Here is a 20,176-nt window from a genome sequence, read left to right on the forward strand (position 1 = left end):
AACGTGTGGTCATTACAGGGGTTGGGAGGAGTTGGAACAAAACAAATAAAAGGGATTAAGAGGTACAAACTTCCAATTATAAAATAATTAAGTCACAAGGATACAAAATACAGCATGGGGAATACAGTCAATAAATAATAATATTGCAATAACTCTGTATGGTAACAGATGGATACTAGACTTCTGGTTCTGATCAATTTGCAATACATATAAATGTCAAATCACTGCGCTGTATACTTGAAAAAATATAATTTTGTATGTCTCAATTCTAAAATAAATAAGCAAATAAATACTTAAAGATGTTTTCAATATGACAACACTGAATAATCACTTTTAATAAAACTACTATAGAAGCAACAAAATGTTCTTACAACAGGCGCTGCATTTGGGGCCGGTCGCTGTTCGGGTGCACGCCCTTCTTCTCTGGCCTTTACTGACTGAAGAATTGCAAAAATATTCTTGGAAAAATTCTGAAACAGAAATGGATTTCGATTATTGAGTCCACTTAAAATTAAATACTCAATAAACAATTTCAGATTCAGTTTTCTCTATTAATTCTTCCCTTACTACATCATAATGAGGCATGATTACTATACGCACAAAAGTAAAAATCAACTACTACTAGGAAATTCATCCAAAGACCACTTATTATAAACCCAATGTTATTCACTTATTTTCATTTTACTTAAAGTACATAACTAGCTATAAATTCATTGATATTCTCCATTTATTCAAAAAATGTAAGCAGAAAACAAGGTAACATTTAAAAACAAAACTATAGCAGATCTACTGTCAAGGGAGCTTCTTAGTTGTAGAAGAAATTATTTCTTCTGAAAGAAATCAACTATTAAAGCTTCTTCTTGATAAACTCCAATGCTAATTTCAGACTACTATACTTTATAGATGTTGAAAGTTTGAGATACTGTTAGGAGTCAACATGCACTTTTCAAAGCTGTGTAAGTTGGAAAGATTTTTAAAAACATAACAACTTTTACATGAACAACCTTAGCAACATTGAACAAAGCTGGCAAATCTGACCACTCCTTCATGAAATACTCTTCTTTCACCTGAGACTCTCCCTCAGTTCCCTTGGGGCTCTTCTAATTCTGCCTGTTCATCACTCATCATTTTAAGCAACATTCTGTCTCCTGTTGAAGAATATAACCTTTGTGAAGGCCAGGACCAAGGCACCCCAAGTCAGTGCCCCCACGTGCCTGCTGGAGGATGTCACATAAATGTCACACAAATAAACATGGATAGGAGAGGAGAGACAGCCTGAAACATAATGTTAACCACTGCCACAGTAACAGCACTTACTAGTTCCTATAATTCTTTAGGACAACAAACACACATCTCACAACCACTTACTCTTAAAAATCATGGCACACCCCAAAGAGACTTGGTTTATACAGGTTATAATATTTATCAAATTAGAGATTTGCGCTATTTTTAAAATATTAATTCCTTCAAAAATGAGGGGAAAAGGTATTCCAAGTAAAAATAACTTGTTTTTATGAAAAACTATTTTCCAAAATGTTAATGACAAGCAAGTGTGACACTATGTTAAATTTAGGAAACTCTATGGTCTCAGTAGCAAAAAGGAACCTCCCAAATTCTAACTTTCTTTTAATTGACCAAAAAATACTGTCAATTTTATTTCTTGAACCCACAGCCTTTCCTCCCTCATTTTCCAAAAAATGCCAAATGCACATGTGCTTTTCATGGAGACAATCATCATATTTTGGTGTTCTGATTTCATCACAGAAAATACTGGTAAGAATATACTTAAAGGTTAAGATTTAATAAAATTAGTGAATTTTTTAATTTCATCAAGGCCATTATTAGTGGACAAAATTGCCACTAGCAAAGATTGGTGCCAATGCTTTAATTCACACCAAGATACTAGCAGTTAACTAACCACTGCTTTTGCACCAGAAGTGCAAATGTCAACACAGTGACAAATGCAAATCAAAGTCTTAATCCTATTAAGAAAATAGCTAAAAACATGAAAAGCAAATTTCACTATTTTAAAAATAAAGCATTTCATGAGAGACTCAAACTCCAGAAAAAACTTAATTAAAATGTTGCTATTTTTATGTGATAAAATTACAAGTGATTATTATACCTTCCTTTTAGTGATCTCTTTTATCAATTTTTCAACAATGACTATATATTAGTGTGTGTAAATTTAAAAGTATATCTTAAACAGTATCATAAAATTAGACTGCTTTTTTGTAAGGTGCTTGCAATGGAATTTTGAAAAAATAGCTTTTGCTCAAGAAACTCAGCCAATAAGAAAACCCTGCTATGTGGTAATAATGAAGATCTGTTTAAAATCGTAGGGCCATTCAGGGCAATAAGCACCTAAAAGTTTTTTGTTTGTTTTTTTTAAGAGTTTGTCAGATGAAAACAGTATACAGAGGGACTACCAGTCAAAATCGTCATTTTGATTTTTAAAATGTTAATACTCACAGAAGCAAACCTAGCTACAAAACAGTTCTTCTAATGCTAACTTATTTTTAAATTACACATTGGTGCCAACAATGCTAAATTCTAGTTGTGAAATGGTGGTACAATCCTGCCACCTAGAGCTCAAAGAAGTTATTCATTTCAAAAATTACAATGAACACTGGAAGAACAATATAAGTAGTAATACTTAACTATTAGCCACCCTAGGCATTAAAAATGAGTATCAACAGATCTACGACAGCTCCCTCATAGCTCAGTTGCTAAAGAATCCGCCTGCAGTGCAGGAGACCATGGGTTTGATTCCTGGGTCAGGAAGATCCGCTGGAGAAGGGAAAAAGCTACCCACTCTAGTATTCTGGCCTGGAGAATTCCACGGACTATTCAGTCCACGGGGTCGAAAAGAGTTGGACACGACTGAGCGACTTTCACTATCTTTCATCAACAGATAAATTAAATACAAACTTAAGGTTTACTCATGTTTTCAGATTTCTTCATAATTCTAAGCTCTGGAGAATGATTCTTAATCTTGACATCAACTACTCTACAAAACAAGTCAAAGTACAAGAGAAAAAACTCTTCCCTTCATATATTATTCCTTGTAGTAGCTATTCTACTAAAATGGCACAGTGAACTTAGGGCCAGAATCCAAAAACAATGTGCAAACAAAATGAGTCTGCCTAGACCAATGATGAAGTTCACTTTCAACAGTAATCTCACCATTTCTAAAAAATCTTCTCACCAAATCATCACTGTGAACTGTGTCTCAGTGAACAATTAACATTTAAGAGAAAATTCAGATGTGTGGGAGGAAAAGAGAGGTGAAAATAGGTAAGTGAAACAGAACTGACTCAACCTTTTTGGAGATATATTAAGACACTAAATATCCAGTATCTTTGAACTTATCTTTCAAAATTTAAAGTACATGTCTCCTTTAACCAGCATTTGGCTTCTAGGCATTAATCCCTCTGCTATGTAGTAATAAATGCATGAAGGTGTATGTACAAGGATGTTTTTTAATGCAGTTATTTATAATCATGAATAGGAAACGAGAGAAGAAGACAGGAGAGAGGAGGCAGGAAAAAGGGGGAAAGGAAATGAAGAAAACCCACCATTCTGCAGCCAAAAACAAAACAACTCCATTAATGAGGAACCAGCAGACACTGCCACAACCACCCAACAGAAGAGAATGTATCAAATAAACAAATAAATGTTTGTTGGGCCATTTTCATTAAGTCCTCTACTTTGTGAAGAAAAAAATTAATATTGGTATTAATGACCAGAGAGCTCACCATCAATATTCCCTGTTCACTGGGTTTAAGCAAAAAATCTCACCAAAATTGTAAATCTCTTTGGATTTATAAATAAGGTGGAAAGAAAGGGACTCGCACTTTGACTCAGACTTTTTCATCAGCTTATCTGATGACCAACCACCAATCATACACTAGCATGGAATGGTAAACAGGTCAGTTAGAAAGCTAAATGATTACTGCTCTCTTAGATACAAAAAATTCCTCCTCACAGGAAATTTTAACCAACTTTAAAATCAACCGTAGTTGAAATACACACAGACACTAACAAACAAGAAGTGGAATATTTTAATTACCTTTCCTGTGCTCTGTAAAATAGTTGTTCGCGTCCGCCACACTCTTTCTCTGCTGACAATATCTCGGGTCACATCTACTTCAGCGTCCACAAAACTCCTCTGTTTTAAGGCAGTTATATCATCATCTAAGTCAGTCTTAATGGTAGATCTTTTCTTAGCCATAATTTTGGCTTTGATTGCGGCAATTTTTTCCACTGACATAGCTTCAGACAAAGACCTGAAAGCAACGTCTTTTTTAATATTCACAGCAAGGATCTCTTGAGCACACTATAAAATATTTTGTTACATTTATAACTTCCTGGTAATAATACTTTAAGTGGCAATTTCCTCCATATACATATACATTAACATTTCCTTCATATACATAAAACTGACACACTTGATAACTTATAACCATCTAAGAGTCCACATAAAAATACTACCCTATAAGCAAATTAGTAATTTTTAGGAGGAACGATGCACAATTATTTTTCACATTTTTAAAAATATCTTCCCCTACCCAAATAATTCATTAATATAGCCTTTTAGATTGATCACCATCAACCAATCAGAGAATTCTGCACAAGCCAATCACATACCCTGGGACACCGCTCCCTCACTGTCTTTAAAAATACTTTGCTGAAACCCATCAGTTTGGGTTTTCTGAGCACAAGCCACCTGTCCTTCTTATGTGGCCCTGTAATAAAACTTTCTCTGCTCTCCCTCCACAAAAAAGCCTTTTATATGAGACTTTTGTTTGCTAACCCTCCCCATCCTGTATGCAAATACACACACATACATACATACACACAAACACACACACACCACCCCCCCCCCCATAAGCATGTGCACACAACACCTTGAAAGGCGGGGTCGGGGGGGGAGGAATTTCATTCTGTAAAGAATCCAAAGTTTTCCTTGAAATTTATTTCAAGGTTTCAAATCTATGTTATAATACACAACATATCAATTTTACAGCTGACAGAGACATTTATGTGCCACATAAACATACACCCCTTTTAAAGTCTGGAACATAAAACGATACTTTGAAGTTCTCATTTTCTTTCTTTTACTTCATTTTCAAAAAGCACTGAAATAGCAAACAGAAACTATGCTTTCAGAAGTAATAAAAAAACAGACTTAACAATGAAAGTATAGATTTCATTAAAATGATAAGCTTAGTGTCATTTCTTACAACATAAAAACAAGAAAAAGAGTTTGGATACCTTAACAGCAGTTGATAAAATTATTACTCTAATCACAAGATGACAATCTTGAAATACGTTTAAACAACATGTGGGGAAAAGACAGGAATTCCTGCAGGTTTAAACATGGTAGTATTATGTAGTATGCTATTTTATTTCCATTAGGTATGAAAGTACTTTATAGCAGATGCTCAATATGTATCAGCATTTGATTCATTTTATATAATACTATGCAACTTTCCCTTAAAATCGAAAGCATACCAGCATACCTTGAGCCAAATTCAAACACTTTTCTAAACTATAATCAAAACGTGCACTGGACAAGCTCTGGAGTTTTACTTCTAGCCAGGATGAAGTAACAGGGATTGGTTAATCATCCTACCTTGAAACAGTCAAAATATATGAAACAACAGTTTACTCAATATCTTCTATCAAGTAATGAAAGACAGTGATCTCTCACACATGAAAACTGAGTAAGTAAGCCCTATGGAGGTTGCAATTTACACCCTTGTAAGTTCCCAACACAGCACAGGGGGGAGAACTCAGGCAAAACTTACCGTATATCCTGATTTGGGAAAATAGAGCTGGGATTCCAGCAAGATCAAAGAGTACACGAACTCACAGGCCAGAGTGCCTGAGAAGAGAGAGTTGCACAGGACCCCTCGAGTACTCTGGCAGATTACTGATTAGTCCATAAGTAGTTGGAAACTAAAGCGAGGAACAGAACCACCTAGAGGGAACGGAGTCCAGCACCCACACAGGAGGAAGAGCAGAACCTAGTCCGACCAGCCAGACTGAAAACCTCATATTTATGGGGCGTTAGATGGCGTAATGGTCAAAATGGTCCTGTCTCAACAATGGTGGGCAGTAACTACACACTGTTCAAACAACAATTCTTACACCCTAACTAAACACTGTTCAAACAACAATTCTTTAAATTAAAAAATCAAGACTCAAAAGGAACAAACTGTTTCAAAGGAGTAACTATGTCCCAAAACAAAACAAAAAAGAAAATTTAGAAAAACACAAAAACATCCAGCACTCAACAATGTAAGATGCACAATGTCTGGTATCCAAACAGTACAGGCATATAAAGGAGCAGGAACATGTGAGCCAGAACGAGGAGAAATCTAAACTGGAAAAAACTGCAGGACTGGCAAAGGCACCAAAATAATATAACTATTCCACACATTCAACAGAGAGACATGGGCTGTATATTTAACTTGTAAAGGTAAAAAATACAATGTTCGAGACTACCAATATAATACGAATATAATTATATAAGAAAAAATGAGAGAACTACATACAAAACTACAGAAACTATCCAAAATGAACAGAAAAAAGAATCAATCCAAAAAAAGAAAAGAACATAAGCGAGCTGTTGAACAATTATGAGTACGAGTAATTAGGTCAGAAAGAGGGGAGAAAGGGGGAAAAAAAAATTGAGGAAGCGGTATAAAAGCTTTTCTAAATTCACTGAAAATTATGAACCCAAAAATCCCCTCAAAAACTCAAGCACAAGAAACATGAACAACACTCTCCAAAGTTATGTGATAATTAAATAGTTCCAAACCTGCAATACAGAAAACTTTTTAAGTAGTCAAAGGAAAAAAGCCACATTAAAAGACACAAAAGAGAATTCCCTGGTGGTTCAGTGGTCAGGACTCCATGCTTTCACTGCCAAGGACCCCAGGTTCAATCTCTGATCAGGGAACAAAGATCCCACAAGCCACAAGCTGCCACCAAAAAAAGAAAAAGGGGTAACAGCAGATTTTTAACCAGAAACAATGCAATCAAGGAGACAGTGGTATATCACACTTTAAAAAGAGGTAGTCTGGAATTCCACATCCAATGAAAATTTTTTAAAAAGCGGGGGGGAGGGGGATTTTTTCCAAAATAAAAACGTTGAAAGAAACACCAGCGTCCTAAACAGAAAGAAATGTTAAAAGAACGTTAAGTTAAAAAAAAAAAAAGTAAGTCAGCCAGGCCAAAGAGGAAAAAAACGGGTACATAAGTCTACAACAGGGAAGAGGAGGCATGGAAATAGTACACACAATTTTCCCTAGATGCTTAAACAAGAGTAAGAACAATGCACTGTGGTGTTTGGAACACGTTTATGAGTAAAACGTATGACAACAGCAGCACAAACGCCAAGAGAGAACAGGAAGCGCCTCGTGCTGAGGTTCCTGCCCTGCACACAAGGTGGCAGACCCTGCAGGCAGACTGTGATGCCACACGCCACACACAACGACCCCCAGCAGCCACTCGGAGAGAACAGCAGCACACACTACTCAGCCAACAGAGGACAGAACAGAATCATAGCATATATTCATTTAATCCAAAATCAAGTTAACTTGCGCTTTAGGGAACAAAATTTTGAAAAGAACAAAGAGACAAACAGAAAACAGCAGCGAATTATTGACCTAGAATTAAGCATGTTAATAATCTCAATAAATGTAAATATTTAACATATGGTACTTTACCAGAAAAGTCTGCTGATCACTGCTATAAACCAATAAGAGATTTCATGACAAATGAGTGGCTTGGATATGGAATAATTTTTTAAAAGAGCAATATGGTATCAGAATCAAGAAACTTCCAGAAAGCCTAAGCAGCACAATGGCTTCCAATCCTCCATCATAAAAAATGCTCGAGCATCTTCTTTCGAACTGAGGGCAGGGAGACACACACTGAAGAATGTCATATATGTAGACAGCATGTTAATACCCCTGTTTCCACATACACTTATATATACTGCCTAAATTGCCTATTTTCTATCAAAGAAATTCTTACCTGATCTGTTCAGTCTGTACAATCCCTTCTTTGTGACCCTCCAAACGAGCAGCCAATCTCTCTTTATCAAGGCGTACACACTCTTCATCCTGAAAATAAGTCAGTAAATATTTTAAAATTTTACTTAACTTTTAAAACAACAAAAAAACCATAAACACTGCACGTAACTTTTGCCAAAGGTCCCACCTATAAAGTCCCAGGCATCACTGGCCTTGGGTCAATTTTATAATACTTTTAGTTACATAAAGAACTGACTCATTGGATAAGACCTTGATATGCGGAAAGATTGAAGGCAGGAGGAGAAGGGGACGACAGAAGATGAGATGGTTGGATGGCATCACCAACTCGATGGACACGAGTCTCAGTAAACTCCGGGAGTTGGTGATGGACAGGGAGGCCTGGCGTGTTGCAATCCAGGGGGTCGCAGTCAGACACGACTTAAGCAACTGAACTGAACTTTACATAAAAACAGTAACAAATGTATGCTGGAGCACCTAAGATTAGAACTGAAAGCTTACAAATAAACTTTAGTAAGTTTTTCCTATGATTAAGGCTTTTTTATAATATAGCATAGCTACTCTTACTCAGAAAGACAATATACAACAAAAAATTCCTTCTCCTCAGAAAAGTAACATTTTATTAGTCCTAAATGTTCACTGGAAGGACTGATGCTGAAGCTGAAACCCCAATACTTTGGCCACCTGATGCGAAGAACTGACTCCTTGGAAAAGACCCTGATGCTGGGAAAGACTGAAGGTAGAAGGAGGGGATGATAGTGGGGATGATAGTGGATGAGATGGTTGGATGGCATCACCCACTCAACGGATATGAGTTTGAGCAAGCTCTGGGAGATGGTGAAGGACAGGGAGGCCTAGTGTGCTGCAGTCCATGGGGTCGCCAAGAGTCAGACACGACTGAGCGACTGAACTGAACTGATGAGGAGCCTTAACCACAGTCAAAACTTTCATCTTGGATCCAGATGGTTTTCGTATATTGCCCCAGGTCCTGAACCTTTTAGCACAGAACAACACCAGAAGTGAAAGCTGAATGTTTTTCAAAGGATCTTCTTCAGAACGCCATGCGCTTCCTACAAAGTGCCCATGAGCCATTTCATACCTGACTTCAACCTTTGCAACTCAGCTTCTACCTTATTTAGGTATTAGAATCTCAGGTAAAAGTTAAGTCTGAAAAGTGGTTACTTAAAAAACAAAACTTAGTAACTCTGATCTAGTTCAATGCCTACATTCAACAAATGAGAAAACTGAGAACCAGAGTCAGTGTCTATGGCTAACAAATATGAAATTGTATAAAATCCATCAGTAGATTCTACAAACCCAGAGAAACGTCGTGCTCTAACTGCGTTCTAACCATGTTAAACTTAAAACTGCCATGTTGCCGGGGTGAATGCAAAGACTAATATCTCAACAAATGTGTTAAATTACATCTAAAATAAAAGTTTAACACATATTACTCAAGTTCCTTAAGAGACTGATTTTAAAGACAACTGCAGCCTAGGTTTCAACCAGATCCCAAGGTTTCTCTCTGCTGGCAAAGTGCCTAGCAGGCCCTCAACAGATATTTGAACTGAAAACTCTCGGTGTGTAATATGGCTATTTATGTAATTCAATTTAACTCTACAAATACTCTGGAAAGAATTTTATTATGCTATTTCTTGTTGATTTTTAAAGTTATCAGAATCCTAGCAAATCTGCAATTCTGAGATATTCAACTCTTTCAAATAATTAAACCATGAATTTCAGTTTTTCCCCAATAAATGAAGAATTTAAATTCACTTATTTTGTACACAATGTGTTACAACCTCCTTTTACACACACAGAGTTGTGGAAAATTTCAGTTTTGCTGCCACAAAATCTGTACCCTGCAGAGGGGAGCAGCCAGGAGCCAGACTGCCTGGGCTCTAATCCTGGTTATGTGCTCCCCAGCAAGTCACTGCTCTCTGAGCCTGTGAGCTCACAGATGACATATGTGGTACTGCCGACTTCAGGAGGTGATGGTGAGGATTACAGGAGTTAACAAAGTACATCAAGTACATAGAGTATCACCTGGCGCAGAATAACAACAATGAGCTAATTATCTCTATCATTATCTGAAAAAACAAGTCTCAGAGTACACTGAAGCAAAATTACATAATCTTGGCATGAAATTTTGTCAGTGATTCTACTGTATGTATTTACCAACCAACCTTGCCCCTAAGAGTTACTTTCCTTATCCTTTTCTAACTGTGGATGCTTTGCTATTCATGAAGCAGGCAAAAGGTACAACTATTGGATTGTTACACAAGTATCAAATGAAAAGACTTACAGTTTCTAGTAATGTTAACCCTACCAGTGATTACAAGTGTTATTCCTATACTGGTCATTTATTTATAGCCGATTTAGTCATTTCTCAGATTTTAAGCAAGCCTCTAATGCATTATCTTCCATTTTCAGAATGTTTATATGTAACTGATCTGAGGCTTGTTATAAACTTAAATAAACAGTACTGTAATTATACAATTTAAATTCCTAACATTTTAAAACTTTGTAAAGTTTTAAGACAACTGACCTAGTTAATAAATCATCTTTTCAACATTAGCTGCATTTCCTAAAGGGTTCTACTCAACATAAACTGTCCTTGTTTACCAACAGTAATATTCCACTTGCTGACTATAAAATACTACCAAATCATCTAACCTGACAAGTTAACATAGGAAAAAGTAACTGTTCACAGCTCTTCAGAGGGGAGCAAACTCCCACACCACCTTATTCCAAGGGAAAGTGAACCACAACACAAAGGCCAAATCTGCCCCATTGCCCGTTTTATGAAGTTTTTTTGGAGTACAGCCTCGCCTCGTCATTCATGCACCGCTCTGCCTACAGTGCAGAGGGGAGGAACTGGATGAAGACAAGGCCCCAAAAGCCTGAAGGAGGGCTTGTCTGGCCCTTTATAGAAAAGGCTCTGACTACTCATCTAGTCCAACACTTCCATCAACAAGGATATAAAGGCAAAGAAAATAAAGTAATTTGTCCATCATGCAGCCAGTATGTGAGAGATCTTATAGAATATAAGAGCTCAAGCTACTTATTAATCAATTGCAAATATAACCACTTTTCAAGAAAAAAAGCTCTTAGGACTACAATGAGCAAAGAATTCTTACTACTACACAATTTCAATCTCCATTTAAAAAAAAAGAATCACTTTAAAAATAAAGTTCCATTACCTCAATTCGTGGTTTTTTTGCTTCTGCCAAAACTTCATCTGCAGCTCGTTTGACTGTAAGAAAAAAAGAAATAAATGTACAGTTTGGGGACAGGTGTTTGAGAGTTCAGTATAAACATGAAACAAGACATACCTTGAGTAGATCTCTGCAGACCTATTTCTAGAGGGGCACTTCTGTCTATACTGGCTGATGTTGCTGAAGATTTAAAAAGATATGTGAAAAGACAAATATTTGAATATGTAAGATCAGAAATTTATGCAAGGGAAATACTCAATATCTGTTACATTTCTTACTTAATATAGGATTACGTCTCTTAAAAAACTAAGTTTTAAAGCAAGTTTGTAAAAGCATTTTATTATAAAAGATTGATCTGTAATAAAAAGTATGTAAGAGGACAAACTATTTTTGACCATTTAACTTACAATGTGACTGAAATCAACTATAAAGAACATATTCCCAACATATTACAAGGTAGGTATGTAGAAGTGTATGACAACATAAATAAAAATATAAACGTACGTATTAATTCACGAGGGATCAACATTAGAGCACAGCTCTGAATCGGGTGGCGAGTAGTGAGCCATGTGACAATGTGAAACAAAATTAACACAGAGGGAATAGCAAGTGCATAGGATCTAAAGTCAGAAAAGCTACAAGAACCAGGGAGACTGAGAGCTGATGAGGTCACAGAGATGAGCAGAGCATGACTGTGCAGGTCAGGGAAGGAGGATGAGCTGTATTCCAAGTGTGATGGGAAGGTACAGGATGGCCTTGAGCAGGTGAGTGACACAATCAAGTTCAGATGCTCTTCAAAAACAGGTCCCTCTAAGTGGTGAGCAGAGACTACACGGTAGGAAACGAACAGCAAGGACCTTCAAGAGGGCTGTGCAATGGTCTAAGGAAGAAGGTGGATCAGGGTGGTTATACAATGCTAAGAAGCCGTCATACTTTCAAAGATAAAGAAAGGATTTGCTGGTGGAAAGGATGTGAGCTATGAGAGAAGAGGAATCAAAGATTTCTCCAGGGTTTGCAGCCTAAGCCACTACATGAATGGGGGACCATTTGCTGAGATGGAAACACTGGGAGACCAGACCTGCTCTTTCATTGTCTGTGGCGAGAAGGGAAAGAGGGAGTCGGCACTCTATTTAGGATATGTTACATTTCAGACACCTGTTCAATACCCAAGAGAAGATGCTGACAGTGAATTTATAAATGTGAAGCTCAGTAAAACGTCAATGTTGGAGATAAGGAATCAAGAAAAAAAGTGAGGTGGACAATGAGTAGAAAGAGAACCTCAAGAGTCTGTGGCCCCAGATGCCAAGTCAAGAAAAGCTTTCCAAAGGGGAGTAAGCAGTCAACAGTATCAAATGCTACTGAGGTCAGGTTAGCTGTGAAAAGCAGAGACCAAAGGATCTGCCAATCATGCGTCAGCATTGACCTTATAAGAGTGATGTGAGTGAGACAGTGAGGAAGAAAGTTAGACTAGAGCAGACTCAAGAGAGAATCAGAGGTAAAGAGGAAGCAGTGATACCACACAACTCTCACTAAGAATTTTGTAATAAAAAGGAGAAGAAAAATGGAGCAGTAGAGAACAGGAAGCATGTGCATTCTAAGTCTGTTAAGTTGTGTCCCACTTTTTGCGACCCCATGGACTGTATTGCCAGGCTCCTCTGTCCATGGGATTCTCCAGGCAAGAATACTGGAGTGGGTTTCCATTTCCTCCTCAAGGGATCTTTCCTACCCAGAGATAGAACCTGCATCTTATGTCTCCTGAATTGGCAGGCAGGTTATTTACCACTAGCGCCACCTGGGAAGCCCAGCAAATAGGAAGGAGGGAGTTTAAAAAAAGTTGTTAATGAGAGATATTACTGTGTACATCCTAAATGGAATGATTCAGAAGAGAACTGATGATGCAAGAGAGAAGCAACCATTTACAAAGGAAAAGTCTCTGAGAGTGCAAAAGGCAATGGACTTCACATGCAGGGAAGGGCTAGCTGGTCCTAGGAGTAAAGTGCATACACGGTAACAGGAAAGAGAAAGCAGCACGTGGACAGAGTTGCAGGTAGGGGAAGTTTATAATGAGAATTCATAATCTCTTCCCACTGATTCTTATTTTACAGGGAGTGGAAACCAACTCCTGTTTAAGAATGAGACCAACTTAAAAATTACTCACATGCTTCACCATTGAGATATCCAAGTAGATCTTTTCGGTCAGGTCTTCTAACCACTGGAATATTTTCGGTCTAGAGCCAAAATTTTAAAATAGATTATCAAATCAATAACAATTATAAGAAGCTTTAGTAAAGTTAAACAACTTTTAACATCTGAATTTTATTCCAACTTATCTTGGCAACATATATTAGAATCATATTTCCAGAAAATAACCAGACTGAACAAATCTAATAAAATCTTGAAAATTTTTAAGCATATTGATTTTTGGTAACTTTATTCTCAGTTCCAGTAACATATACAAAAGATAACCATTAGAAATGAAACAATAATCCTAACCCTCTTCAAAATACCAATTATATTATTATTTTTTCCCTTGGATTATTCTAAGTATTTATTAATTCTACTCATGATGTTTTGGATTTAGTCCCATAGACTGCTCATTTTATTTAGGGTTTCCAAAGTGCTTTTGTTTCTCACACCCTAACCATACCTCCTCAAAATATGGTACCTGAACTCTTTCAAATAAACTAAATTAGCACTTAAACTAAATTTTCATAATTAACAATAAGTACATGTCCCAACAATATACACTAGGGAAAAGACAGGCTTTTCAAGAAATGGTGTTTGGAAAACTGGACTATTACAGGAACAAGAATCAAACTGGGCCACTTTCTTATAACATATACAAAAATAAACTCAAAATGGATTAAATACAACAATAAAACTCCAGGAGAAAAAAACAGGCAGTGTGTTCTTTGATATGAATCTAAGCAGTATTTTTCTGGATCTGCCTCCTCAGGCAAGGGCAACAAAATAAAAAAATAAACAAATGGACTACATCAAACAAAAAAGCTTTTGCATCATGAAGGAAACCATCAACAAAATGAAAAGGCAACCTACTGAATGGGAGAAGATATTTGCAAACAATATATTCAGTAAGGGATTAGCCTCCAAAATAGAATAACTCACACAACTCAACATCAAAAAAACAATCAATCCAATTATGAAGTCAGTCATGGGAATGTAATGTATAGCATGAGGACTATCATCAATAATACTGTAAAGATGTTGTATGATGACAGTCGGTTACTACTTAGACTTAATGTGGTGATCAAGTCACAATGTATATAAATGCAGAGTCACTATGCTGTACACCTGAAACTACTATTGAATGCTGACTATACTTCAATAAAGAAAAAAAGAAAATGACTAAAAAACAGGTATGTGTTGTTTAGGAATGGGAAAAAATTTAGGAGACTATACAGTAAAATGTTAATGACAGCTGTTTACTTTCTACATTACATCTCTCTTTTCTCTACTGTTGAGTGTGCATAAATTTGTAAGCAGGAGACAAAGAGTAAAAAATTAAATTTGGAAAATGTGTCTATTGTGATAAATGAGTAGTTTTCCTTTGTTCTCTTATATTAGCAATTTGTAAAGAGGTGAGCAAAACAAATAAAACTGTATACTTTAGGCACCAAGTCATCCTTGGTGATAAATCCAATGAATTCTGTCATTACCACAGTTTTCTCCACAGTTTTCATAATGTAAGCAAGCAATAGCAGAGTACAGGGAAAAGCTGGTTACAGAATTATACAGTTAGAAACTCTGTTACTTTATTTAGGCAACAATGAGTAAGCACCCTTAATATTTTGGCTAATTACCTTATACTAAATACTGACCATATTTTACTGCACCAAATATTCTGCACATACACCCTAATGACACGAGATAAACAATATTTAATCACTTGAAATTAATTTGTTTTTTAAAAGTTAGGTTAAATTTAAATTTCTGCTTATGAGTATAAACAAGTAAGAGCGCACAGGTTTTTTGGGGCTTGTTTTTAAAAACTAGTCTACATGGACTACCATTAAGTTAAAAGATTTGAATTAATTTTCTTTAAATTACTGTATCTAAGTTTGATAATACACTTGACCATTTAGTCACTAATGGATTATGTATGTTATCACCAACAGAAAACAGGGGCTATGAGTCAGAAAAAGTTGTTTCAGAAGGTCTGCTCAAAGGAAAGAGCAACAAAGGAGTTAAAAATTTTGTAGAACCCTAGACTTTCCAAATTCTACCCTTTCAATCTAGCAAATATTCAAGAGAAATGATAGTTAAACCTTATGGGACCAAAGATCCTAAGGACCACAGTAACAGTTATGGCATCAGTTATGTGCTACAGTCATTCCCCAGAGACATAATGTAAACCTAAACAAAGAGTCTGGACTATCTTTATTACCTCAAAATGAATGGACCTATTCAACAAAACTTTCTAATCAGTGCCTGATTTCATTTTTAAAGACCTGAGTTAACAGAGCTTTATAGAGCAAGACGCTGCTATTTTATACCACAATTTCCCAAGTCACAAATACTTTCACCCCACATAGTGCATTTTTCAATACACACTTGACACTAAACATATATTTCTTGTTCAAAGAAGCTGTGTTCAAGCACTCTGAGGCAGAAAGCAGGCACCTTTCAATCATCTGAAAACAAATAAATTTATCAACAATGAAAAAAGATTGTTGATTAAAAAATTCATTTTAAAAAGCTGTCTACTGGAACTTCCCAGCAGTCCAGTGGTAGAGACTCTACACTTCCACTACAGGGGGTATGGGTCTGATCCCAGGTCAGGGAACTACAATCCCTGAAAAAAGGGGGGAAAAAAAAAAAGGAAAGGGAAAAAAGCTGTCTACTAAACCTGACTCTTTTTGATGCCAAAAAAATCCTTTTTTCTTTGAGATTAAACTAGAGCTCCAAAATCACTGCAGATGGTGACTGCAGCCATGAAATAAAAAGACGCTTGCTCCCTGGAAGAACCTAGACAGCATATTAAAAAGCAGAGACATTACTTTGCCAACAAAGGTCCATCTACTCAAAGCTATGGTTTTTCCAGTAGTCATGTACAGATGTGAGAGTTGGACTATAAAGAAAGCTGAGCGCCAAAGAATTGATGCTTTTGCACTGTGGTGCTGGAGAAGACTCTTGAGAGTCCCTTGGACTATAAGGAAATCCAACCAGTCCACCCTAAAGGAGATCAGTCCTGAATATTCATTGGAAGGACTGATGCTGAAGCTAAAACTTCAGTACTTTGGTCACCTGATGTGAAGAACCGACTCATTGGAAAAGACCCTGATGCTGGGCAAGATTGAAGGTGGGAGGAGAAGGGGATGATGGTTGGATAGCATCACTGATACAATGGACATGAGTTTGAGTAGGCTCCAGGAGTTGGTGATGGACAGGGAAGCCTGGCGTGCTGCAATCCATGGGATCGCAAAGTCAGACAAGACTGAGCAACTGAACTGAACTGAAACTAGAGTTCTGAATATCTGAGTCTTCCCACAGGCTTACACAATTTTTAAAACATCCCTAAAAAACAGCTCTGAAACTCCTACTAATATAAACATTACTCACAACTCACAAATTAAAAAAAAAAAATCACAAATTAAAAAAAATCCACATAAATTGATCTAACTTTGACCCTCCAGGAGACTTTATTACAGATAAACCTTTCATTCTTTTGATCTGAAACTCATGAGGGAAGTTATCGCCAAATAGGATCAACTATCAAATTCAAAACAAGTCTCTAAATGAATTCTACTTACAGCTGCACGTCGGACATAGACAGGATGCGATAGGTGCACATTATTAAGTAGAAATAAGATCGAATCCAATGTGTAGTACTCTCTAGGTTGGCCTTCCTTCCCAGTCCTGAAATGATTAAGACAAGATTGTTACTCACAATTCTAATACAACTCCTTGGGCTTAATCATACAATATTATCTACACACACGGTGCTATCCAAAGAAAAATATTCTTAAGAGTATGAAATCTAATAAGTGAAAATGGCATTTGGGCAAAAGAAATACAAATGCAAACAATGACAAAAAGCAAGAGGTAAGGAAAGTACTATTCAAACTTTATTACTACAGACTTTTTAGAATTTGGTCCAAATTAGCTTCTGGGCTTTGTTAATAGAGAAACCTAATCAGTTAGGAAGGATCCTTAAGAGAAACAAACTGATTAAAAGAAGCACACTAGTCACTTAGGCTAAACTTGCAAGAAACTTACCATGTTTTCTAAGTAAGATTCTGCTGAGAAAACACCCTTACCAACATTCTTTAACACTACAATTAAATTCAGAGATTCTTATGATTCTTATGACTTCTCTCAAATTAAATCAGTGATGTAAAACCAAAACTAATTCTACCTGTGATAAAACAGTCGTCCAGGAGTGCAAGCCCTTTCATGCAAATACATAATACTGCTTGCTCAACAAATGTTACTGTCCAATCCCACTGTCCTATTACATTCTCCCCATCTAGAAATATCAACGTATTGTTTAAATCCATCTGAATATGGCTCAATATAATCAGTCTCAAACTTATTTTTCTAGCCTCTATTTCCACTTTTTCTCCAAATCAATATACTTCAAACCACATATCACTTATCACTGTACTATGAAGTAGATAATACATGATTAACAAGTTGTATCTCTTCATGATACATTAAAAAAAAACAATGCACTGCATTCAGTAAGGGTAAATATTAAGGTCATGCATATGTGTGCATTTCCCTATACACAGAGAATAACACTCAATGAAAATACATGTATTGGTGTGATTCACTGCTGCAAAGGTTTGCAATCTACTGTTCTAAGCACACTTTTCTTACTACTGGCTTCACTCAGCTATCAAAACATTTCCTTTCCAGCTCTCAGGTCTTTAAGCACGCAGTTCCCTCAGCTGCGAAGACCCAGCCCACTACTTCGTCCTCAGAATTCCTATCCATTCCTTAACATTTGTTCATTCATTTATTCAAGAAAAACCTAGCATGTCCATAGGTCAAACACACTTCTATGAAAACTTTCCCAGTTAGAAGTGATTGCTCTCTTTAGGAACTGGAATTCGATTCGTATCAACTTATGTGTCATCTCTTCCACTCTGACTGAGGTAACCTCCTTTGAGGCACCGACCCAGGTTTTCAAAATATTTTCCAGTTCTCGGACTGAACACCCTCACACTGTGAATACTCAACCATTTTTTCAAGAAAAACCAATCAGTCAAAAATCCAATCAGCGCTGAGCTCCTACACAATGTGTGGGGCAGAGAACTCCTAACCTTTTCCAGCTTGTTCCTCCTCAAATCAAATAAACTTTTCTTCACATAAGCTGTTAATTTGTTTTTAAAATGTAAATCTGCCTGTGCAAGTTCCTTTTGAAAGGAAAAAAAAAACAGAAAACTCAGAATGATTTTAGCCATCTGCACAAAGCTAATTAAACCATAAGCAGCCCAAGATGCCAAAAAAGTAAATAAAAACCAAGGAACTAAACTTCCCCTAGCTTTTCATCAACTCTTCCTAAAGTCCACTGCTCCCATTCAATCAAGCAAAGCAAGTATGGAAGTTTCCGTCTAGGGTTCTAGCTATCCAAATGAAACGCCACTGAGAGACGGTTCACTCAAAAAGCCCCTCACGATGATCAGACCTTTTTTTCTTTTGAAGTACATATGCATATATCTATTTTTTTCAGATACTTTTCCCATGTAGGTTACCCACAGACCTCCCTTCAGGTGTCTTCCTTAAGGACTTAAACTCGGGCAACCCCCACCGGAATCAACATTCCCAGAAACACTCTCTTCACACACATTTCCCCCAGTCGCACACTCTACCCGTTTCCCATTTAGAACGGCAAAGTTGACTTCATTTCAATGCAGGAACTTTCTCCCTGAGGAAGACCCCTGCCTTCAACTCCAACAGACTCCGAAGACTTGTCCCAGGTCGCCGAAATCTCTTTCCCGTCCTAACCTGATGGAGTGGGTTCCCTTCTCTTTCTGCTTGACGGAATCGCGAAAGGAGACGGAACCGACCAGGAGCTGCCAAGGGCCAGCAGAGACCAACGCAGAACAGCCTCAGAGAGGAATTTAAAAAACAACAACAACTAAAGGACAAAAAGAGCAGCCCTAGGACCCGGCGGGGCGCTCCTTTATATGCACCTATGCACCCGGCCGGCTCTCCAACACACAGGGGCAGAGACCTCCACACAGAGGCAGAAACCTCCATACGGAGCCGCGGAGGAGGGACCCCTCCGGACGCCGCTCCTCCTCACAGACGAGCTGCAACTTCTGCTCCCGGGAAAACTTTTCCCCGGAGCACCCGTTTTCCTCCACCCCCAAGGGGAGCGGGGGGGAGGGGTTCGGAGAGAGAGAGAGGGGGACCCGGCGGCGCCCAGCCCTGCCCCCCGCCGCAGCAGACTCACCCCCAAACCACATAGTTGGTCTTCACGTTCTTGGGCCAGGAGAACTCGCCGAAGATCACTTCGTCCCCTTTCACCACAATCTCCTTCTTCTGGATGTTGTACTGTCGCAGGACGCTGAGCACGTCCGCCATCTTCGCCCCCCTCGCCGCCGCCGGCCCCGGGCCCCGCCGCCGCCGCCGCGCCCGCCGCCCCCTTCGCCTGTCGCCTCAACCCCCCCACCCCCCGCCCCTCTGCCTCGGCCGCCGCCGCCGCCGCCGCCGCCGCCGCCGCCGCGAGCCAACTGCAGCCGCACTGGCAGCCGTCCGCGCCTACGACAGCAGCGGGGGAAGGAGCCACCCAGGCCGCCGAGGACCCCGCGCTAGGAGGCAAGGCCCCGCCGCGGGCTGCCCGCGGAGAACGCCTGACCGCGCGCGCCGCCGCCGCCCGCCGCCAGGGGGCGCCGCGCCCGCCCGGGAAACGCCCCGCCCAGA

At 38.2% G+C, this 20,176-nt stretch overlaps 1 protein-coding gene across 1 annotated transcript in view; it reads right to left on the minus strand.

Moving 5' to 3' along the window:
• The window catches only part of CDC73 (cell division cycle 73), a 91,053-nt gene extending 71,184 nt beyond the window's left edge, over positions 1 to 19,869 (minus strand). Inside the window, exons 1-8 of the mRNA XM_019976434.2 lie at positions 19,707 to 19,869; positions 17,056 to 17,161; positions 13,443 to 13,512; positions 11,402 to 11,464; positions 11,270 to 11,322; positions 8,050 to 8,138; positions 4,073 to 4,289; positions 372 to 470 (exon numbers count right to left, since the gene is read on the minus strand). Of these exons, the coding sequence (XP_019831993.1) occupies positions 372 to 470; positions 4,073 to 4,289; positions 8,050 to 8,138; positions 11,270 to 11,322; positions 11,402 to 11,464; positions 13,443 to 13,512; positions 17,056 to 17,161; positions 19,707 to 19,837 (828 nt within the window). The 5' untranslated portion in view covers positions 19,838 to 19,869. The remainder of the gene's footprint in view (positions 1 to 371; positions 471 to 4,072; positions 4,290 to 8,049; positions 8,139 to 11,269; positions 11,323 to 11,401; positions 11,465 to 13,442; positions 13,513 to 17,055; positions 17,162 to 19,706) is intronic.
• Between the last annotated feature and the right edge of the window lie 307 nt (positions 19,870 to 20,176).

This window comes from Bos indicus, chromosome 16 (genome assembly GCF_029378745.1).
Source record: "Bos indicus isolate NIAB-ARS_2022 breed Sahiwal x Tharparkar chromosome 16, NIAB-ARS_B.indTharparkar_mat_pri_1.0, whole genome shotgun sequence".
Lineage (NCBI taxonomy): Eukaryota > Metazoa > Chordata > Mammalia > Artiodactyla > Bovidae > Bos > Bos indicus.